The 8,305-nt window shown below is 47.0% G+C and overlaps 1 protein-coding gene across 1 annotated transcript; it reads left to right on the top strand.

The window, feature by feature from the left end:
• Window positions 1-3,975: 3,975 nt before the first annotated feature.
• On the top strand, window positions 3,976-6,175 carry LOC141271496 (olfactory receptor 8D1-like). Its single transcript, XM_073681560.1, is given in 2 exon segments — window positions 3,976-4,340; window positions 5,578-6,175. Coding segments are annotated over 2 exon segments (963 nt in total).
• Window positions 6,176-8,305: the final 2,130 nt, after the last annotated feature.

Below are 8,305 nucleotides of genomic sequence, written 5' to 3'. Positions count from 1 at the left end.
TCCTGCCGACTACGCCAAAAGTTGACGCGCCCCTGGGCCTACTTGGTGTAGCGTTGCGCACGCGGGGACTACCCGGAGCCGGGCCTGTTGGGGGTAGTAGTCTCGTGGCGGTGACCCGGTCCGTGCCCAGGGAGTCAAACTGTGTGGCAGAGTTTAGCAGTAGATGGTACGGTGTTCGACTACGCCACCCGTTGAATGCGGCTATGAGGCCGCCGCTGCAGGGCAGACCGCTGAGGCCGGTGGTACGATTGTGCAGCGTAGATGGTATAACCCCCAAAGGGAGGGGTATGGCCTCAGGGCAGCCGATGTGGATGATGGGGGTAGCAGGAATCACTCAGAGACGATGCGGTGTAGTTCAGGGTCTTTACTGGTGATAAAGATAGACCCTCCCGGAGTACTGGCAAGCGATCGGGGCCTGGTCAGTCTTTGAGCAGATGGGATTTCCCCTGGCCAGGCGGAGTTGTAGGCCTCCCCAACTAATTGTACTCTTCTGGCTACCTTGCTAGAGGCGGGTAAAAGTAGCCCACGTCCCTGAGTGTACCGTGTGGTGCTCACCCGTATGGCCAGTGACTCGGGGCCTTCTAGTGGCTTCCGCTCCACGACGGCGGTGCTGGTCCCACGCGTGTGACCGTGCCTTCGGGTTTCTTGGCCAGAGGACCTGAAATCCCCTGCCGGTCGGTTTCTGCTGCTGGGTAAGGATTAGTCCCCACAGCCTCGGACTCCGGGTCCGGTGATAATTCTTCAATCAGGGCGAGCTCTACAGCTGCCAGCCCCTGATTCCTTGTAGCACTGCTCCCACTGAGCTCCTGATCTTTCTTTCCTATAGCTGCTCCTCTTCTTAACTCTCCTTCTAAACTCACTAACCCTGCCTCAGCCCCAGTTTTATATAGGGGAAGTTCTTCCCCTCCCAGGACTGGGCAGGAGGTGTGGCATGCATAGGATTCCTGACCAAGAGACCTCCCACCTGCTCTCAGATGTAATATCTCTATCACTGTGGCAACCAGACCCCTGGGGTGTCACATATGTATGGCCCCAGGGAACACAGAATATTAGTAATGTAATAGTAATATGTTTATAGAATAAGATGAATAATTGCTTCCTCAGGTGAAGGAACTCATTTGTGGGAGCAAGAGAAGAGGACTCAAGAGAAAAGATAACCATTACCAGTTTAATATAAAAGATGTTGCTGAAAGACTACACCCTATGACAACTGCCTTAAAGGTAAGTGCCTGCAATTATGAAGCCAATGTGGTGAGCATATTAACTGTAGTATTGCCAACCACATCAAGGATCTGTATGTGGCATAGATATATTATAAGTGGTTTTGCATAGAGGCAGTTCCCAGGAAAAATGTAAAACTTCAGCAAGATATGAAATTATCCCCTAAGGTTGGCACCTAAGAAAGTCTTCATAGAGGCACCAGGCCATGTAGTGGAAAGATGACAATGGTGGTCAATGGGGTCTCTGATCAGTTAAGTCCAGTGGGGTGCAGTGTATTGTTAGAGCTTAGAAAAGTCGATGTACACAAAACACACAACATCTATCTTTAAGAGGTGAACAGATGGGTGTAAATGATGTGATCAAACAGGGAAAGTATGAAATATTTATTCTGATGAAGCCATGTTACTGCTCTTATGTTTCTTTGTATTTACATTATATTATTTTTTCCAAAAATTGTGATTGAATGGCCCAGCCATAGTCCAGACCTAACTCCCATTGAGAATCTGTGGCAAGACATGAAAATTGCTGTTCACAGACGCGCTCCATCCAATCTCACTGAGCAAAAGCTGGTTTATAAAGAAAAATGGGCAAAAATTTCAGCCTCTAGATGTGCAAATGTGGTAGAGATTTACCCCAAAAGACTTGCAGCAGTAATTGCAGCGAAAGGTGGTCCTACAAAGTATTGACTCAGGGGGCTGAATACAAATGCATGTCACAATTTTCAGTTTTATATTTGTAAAATAATTGGAAAACCATGTATCATTTTCTGTACACTTCACGAATACTTGCTACTTTGTGTTGGTTATCACATAAAATCCCAATAAAATACATTTAAGTTTGTGTGTGTATTGTGGCATGTAAAAGTTTGGGCACCCCTAGTCAAAATTACTGTTATTGTGAACCTTTAAGCAAGTTGAAGGTGAAATGATCTCTAAAAGGCCTAAAGTTAAAGATGACATATTTCCATCCTATTTTAGGAAAAAAAATATATATAGTAATTTTTTTCATTTTAAAAATTACAAAAAGGGAAATGGGCAGATGCAAAAATTTGGACACCCTTGAAGATTTATGTGCTAAGATAACTTTGACCAATGTTTCAGACTTTAATTAACCTGTTAGGGTCATGGCTTGTTAACTATCATCATTAGGAAAGGCTAGGTGATGCAAATTTACCAGCTTTATAAAAACCCTGCATCCTCTAACCTTGTGCCAAAAACAGTAGCCATGGGTTCTTCTAAGCAGCTGCCTAGCACTCTGAAAATGAAAATGGTGGAGACCCACAAAGCAGGAGAAGGCTGCAAGAAGTTAGCAAAGCGTTTTCAAGTTGCCCTTTTCTCAGTTCAAAATGTAATTAAGAAATGGCAGTGAACAGGAACAGTGGAGGTCAAGATAAGTTCTGGAAGACCAAGCAAAATTTCAATGAGAGCTGCTCGTAGGATTGCTAGAGAGGCAAATCAGAACCCCCACTTGACTGCAAAAAATCTTCAGAAAGATTTAGCAGACTCTGGGGTTGGGGTACTTTCAAAAGGGGGAGCTACTAGGTACTAATCATCCAGGGTGCCCAAACTTTTGTATCAGTCCATTTTCCTTTTTATGATTTTTAAAATGTAAAAGATGAAAACAGTTGTTTTTTTTCCATAAAATACAAAGGAAACTAGTGATCTATAACTTTAGGCCTTTTAGAGATCATTTCATCTTTAAATTGCTAAACTGTTCACAATAACAGTAATTTTGACCAGGGGTGCACAAACTTTTACATGCCACTGTAACGAGAAAAAATTAGGAAAAATTCGCTGGGTATGAATAATTTTTCAAGGCACTGTATGTACCTGACTAAAGAAGCTAATGTTTTAAAGGGTATGCCCACTTTTAAAAGCATTTTGTCACTGATCCAATGTCTCTAAAATTAAAATTGATTCAAATTTACCAGCAGCCTTCTACTGTTTTGTGTATCCAGCACCAATAAAGACCTATGTGTGCAGACTGTTACCGACTACAAAAAAACCCTGTGTGTAGTTTGGTCCTGCAGTCATTCCTTGAATCATTTTACCGCTCTTGTATAGTTTTTGGACTAGGAAGAAGTAAGGGGGAAAGAAAGAGAGTGCTCCTAAGTGCGGTACCACCAGCATTGCGTGATTGTAAGGTGAGTGCTTTAAACTGACCTGAAGGTGTTGTGCAGCAGGCACAACACAGGTATGTGCATATAGATCAAAACCCCATAGGCTGCAGCTACTTCCACGGAATCCTTAAGGTGCTGTCAGGAATCAGTAAGCCAAAGTAAAATAAAAAAAATGTCTCAATGAGCGCTGCCAGTAACTGGGAGATTAGAGGTAACGTGAAAAACCCAAATATTTATACATGAAACGCATTTCGGAGTCGATATGACTCCTTCATCAGGCATATGCACTCCTTCATCAGGCATATGTCTGATGACTGAGTCATACCCACTCCCAAAACACGCTGCATAAGTAAATATTTGAGTTTTTCCTCTGATCCCCCCATTTTTTTATTTTAATTAGGAAGAATCAAGGGGCACAGTGAGATACATCAGAGTAAACTAGATTATCATTGGAGCAGTATACATAAAATGGTAGGCTCTCAAGCAGTTGCTTGGTTTTATATTTTAGATATATTAATGCAGTAAAAAGTATTTCAAAAATATACTAACATTTAAAAAAAATAACAATAAACCATTGCCTTTTTTAAAATATTTTGGTAGATTAATACCTATTTCCTTTACAACAGAAAAAAACAATGTTTGGATTAAACCACAGTTCAGCACAATTTTTTGTCCTCTCAGGACTCACTAATAATCTAAATGTCCAAATTATGCTCTTTGTATTTTTCATGGTGGTGTATATCTTCACTGTATTGGGTAACATAGTTATAATGGTCATCACCAAGACAGAGCCGAATCTGAATATCCCTATGTATTTCTTCTTACATCACCTCTCATTCTCTGACCTTTGTTACTCATCGGTCATCACCCCAGAAATGCTGGTAAATTTCCTGCGCAAACATCATTTCATATCTTCGGTTTGTTGCTCTGTTCAGATGTTCACCTTTGTGATATTTGGGGCAATGGAGTGCTACCTCCTGGGCATTATGGCATATGATAGGTGACTCGCCCAGGGGGATATGGGGGAAACTCGGTACCCAGGCCTTGACCTTCTGTGGGATGTCACGGCAGTCGGCTCCCGGGCCCGTACCCTGGGGTCACTCTTTAAAAGGGGTTTGTTACTTGAAGGGATGAATCTTGTCTTGTGACGCCACCTGTGGTTCCCGGTAATGGGTACCGGTGCTGCTGCAGACCTCTGGAGCAGATGTTAGGGCAGCTTGGTTGGTGCAGCTCTCCACAGGCAGAGCACAGCTCCAGGGCAGTGTAAGTGCAGATGGTGATGTTGGGCGTTGTAGTGCAGGAGGGATAACGTGGTAGAAATAACTGACAGAAACAGTGGGGTGCAGTCATCCGAGTTTACTCACAGTTATTTAGGTTCTTCAGGTGGCACTGTACAGGTGTCAGCCTCCCACGTCGCTCTGCGTTTACCAGGCAGGGGTTCAGCACTCCCTCAAGCATCTCAAGAGCACTTAACGGGACCCCCTTTCTGTATGTTCCTTCCTTAGCCGACTTCCCGCGCTGGGTCTCTTCCTCCTGCCCTGCACCTCGCCACACAAAGTCCCGATCGGGTACCTTGAGATCCCTCTGGGCAACTTGCAGTTCCCGGACCTGACTTGGTGCCCTTTTCGGCGGCTTAGGTGCAAATGTGGCAACTGCACCCTGAAAGTGCAGAAGCCTCCGGTTTTCCAGCCGAGACCTGAAGTAACTCGACTAGTCCAGGGACCGGTGCCCTTCTTGCTGCCTGATCCCTCTGACGCCTGACAGATTCGTGCGTACTGGTGCCGTCCTGCACTCACCGTACCCCCTGGGATCCCTTCTATTCCTGGACTCCCCTCTCACTCTTGGGCCTCTCTTACTACGCCCCACTCTGGAGCAGAGCTCCTTAGGAGACTCTGCTCCTCTCCTCTTCTCTCTCACTGAATCTACACTGAACTCCAACTCTAAGATGGCTTCCCCTATATATACACCTCCTATTCAAGTGCTCCCCTGGTCTACGTCCTCCACCCACACCCACTACTTGGTTCCCCCTCACCTTTGGTTCCCCCCACTTCAAGCAGGGACGAGGCAGCAGAAGAAGTGCATAATGCCCTTCCAGCCGGCCTGGAGTAGTGTAGTGTTGAGTGCAGGTGGTGGGGTCCCGGGCAGTACTCCATCCTTACCTGAGAGAAGGAGATGCCACACCTCTGGGTGAGGTGCAGTACCTCTGTGGTGACTGAACCCTCGGAGGCGCCACATAGGTATCATGCCATCTGAAGTCCTCTTATGTATCATGTTACCATGAATGCCCAGGTTTGTGCTAAACTTGTAGCTGCGGCCTATGTTGGCATCACCAATGCTTTTGTTCACACCACCGAAGCCTTCTCTTTGACATTTTGCCGTTCAAATATCATCAAGCACTTCTACTGTGACATCCCACCTCTTCTGAAGCTTTCCTGCTCTGACACCACCATTAATGAACTTCTACTTGTCATTTTTGGGATCTTTACATCTTGGTTTTCCCTTGTAATTATCTTCATCTCATATGGCTATATTATTTCTTCTATCATAAAGATAAGGTCTGGCCAAGGTAGACCTAAGGTCTTTTCCACCTGCGCCTCACACTTCATAGCTGTTAGCATGTTCTATGGAGCTTTGTTCTATATGTACTTCTGACCAGCGACATCTTTCTCCGAGGGTCAGGACAGAGTGGCCTCTATATTTTATACGGTTATGATTCCAGCTTTGAACCCCTTGATTTATAGTCTGCAGAATCGAGAAGTCAAAGAAGCTGTAAAGAAATTAAGGCAAAGACTGTATTGGTCAAATATCACTAACTCAACAAAAAGTGACCCATAAGGAGCTATAATTGTGTGACACAGATATTACATTTTGCACCCATTGATATATAATTACTAGCTATTGAACCCGTTCTACTCCAGGGTGGCGAGTATTTTTATTGGTATATGGTCCCCTATCCTGGTCCCTATCCTGGTATATGCTCCTCAATCCTGGTCCCCCATCCTGGTATATGCACCCCATCCTGGTATATGCTCCCCCATCCTGGTCCCCCATGATGGTATATGCTCCCCCTTCTTGGTATTTGTCTCCCCATCCTGGTGGCCCCATCCTGGTGCCCCATGATGGTATATGCTCCCCCATCCTGGTATATGCTCCCCCATCCTGGTATATGCTCCCCCATCTTGGTATTTGTGCCCCTATCCTGGTGTCCCCATCCTAGTATATGCTCCCCCATACTGTTATGTGCTCCCCCATCCTGGTATATGCTCCCCCATACTGGTATTTGCGCCTCCATTCTAGTCCCCCATCCTGGTTCATGCTCCCCCATCCTGGTGTTTGCTCCCACATCCTGGTCCCCCATCCTGATCCCCCATCTTGGTATTTGTACCCCCATCCTGGTCTCCAATCCCGGTATATGCTCCTTCATCCTGTTATGTGCTCCCCCATTCTGATATATGCTCACTCATCCTGCTCCCCCATCCATTCATAAATAATAATAAAATAAAAAACACTCCTCACTTTTCCATCGCTCCCCTGCAGTGTGTCGCCTGTTTTTTTTTACTAAAATGGCGCCGGAATCAGCTCCTGCATAGCACGATATCTGGTGCCATTTTATTGAAGACAAATGTGAAGAGTGTATTCAACAAAATGGCGTCGGAGTAAGAGCACGCGCATACCGCGCTGTCCGGCGCCATTTTGTTAAAGACACTCTGCACATTTGTATTCACTAAAATGGCACTCCTTCCCTGGCCTCGGGCCCGAACAGAGGCGCCACCCTCCTCCCCCGGCAGGTATGTGCTTATTGCGGCGGAGGTATGTGTTCAGTGCCTACGCATACCGCGATCTCCGGTGCCACACTCCTCATTCCTGTCTGGGATGTGGATGTATCGTTCTGTCTGGGGCTAGACTGCGCAGGCGCATTGCACTTGCGCAGTCTATAGAGGCTTCAGACAGAAGGACACATCCCTGATTATATTATAGACTAGCTATTGAACCCGTTCTATGCCCAGGTGGCGAGCATTTTTGTTGGTATATGCTGCCCCCATCCTGTTATGTGCTGCCCCCATCCTGTTATATGCTGCCCCCATCCAGGTCCATGCTCCCCCATCTTGGCATGTGCAGCCCCCATCCTGTTATGTGCTGCCCCCACTCTGTTATGAGCAGCCCCCATCCTGGTCCATGCTCCCCCATCCTGGCATGTGCAGCCCCCATCCTGGCATGTGCAGCCCCCATCCTGTTATGTGCAGCCCCCATCTTGTTATGTGCAGCCCCCATCCTGGTCCATGTGTAGTAGAGGTAAGAGAGCCTTTAAGAGAATTCTTACAGGATGCTTTAAAGATGGAGAGAGATTGCCATCTGCTGGTCAGACACAGTCAAGCGGAACCAAGATGTGCAAGGGAAGTTGAAGGGGGAGCAGATTTAGACGCTGGACCCAGTCAGGTGACTTCTAGGAAGGAGTTCCTGGGTATAAGAGACCAGCGCGCCACACCTGAGGTGGTTTTGGTGCCAAGCAGCAGAGAGGAACAGACGTGCTCCCTATGTGCTGAGAAGCCCCGCGTGGCAGGCCTAAGCCAGAGGCCTTCGAGGTGCCACAGCCAGACACCGGTGGATGAGCTCTGGATCCCGCACAGATGTGCCCCGAGTGCTGAGCCTACTGAGGAGAGTCGGAACCTGCTTGCGTTGCTGAGTGAGTTCGCGGAACCCGACTTCGCCTGCCGACAGACGAGGTCTGGACCACCCTATCCACAGCTTGAGAGACTGCCTCTAGCGGTCAGGAAGAGAGGAGTTGGGAGACGGCTACGCCAGGAAAGTCACGCCTGTGAAAGCAGAGGAGCTGCATATGTGAACAGGGCCGTCACTTCTACTGTTCACTCACGGTACCGGGGCCAGTTGGGTTTAGGTACTCAGGTTGGGAGGCAAACGGTTGGGGCGGAAGAAGCTGAACGTGCTTTAATTGACTTTGTCCGG

Source organism: Phyllobates terribilis, unplaced genomic scaffold, assembly GCF_046119375.1.
Source record: "Phyllobates terribilis strain yellow unplaced genomic scaffold, ASM4611937v1 Scaffold_5__5_contigs__length_657084704, whole genome shotgun sequence".
Classification (NCBI taxonomy): Eukaryota; Metazoa; Chordata; class Amphibia; order Anura; family Dendrobatidae; genus Phyllobates; species Phyllobates terribilis.
This window is presented reverse-complemented; position numbering and strand designations above follow the sequence as displayed.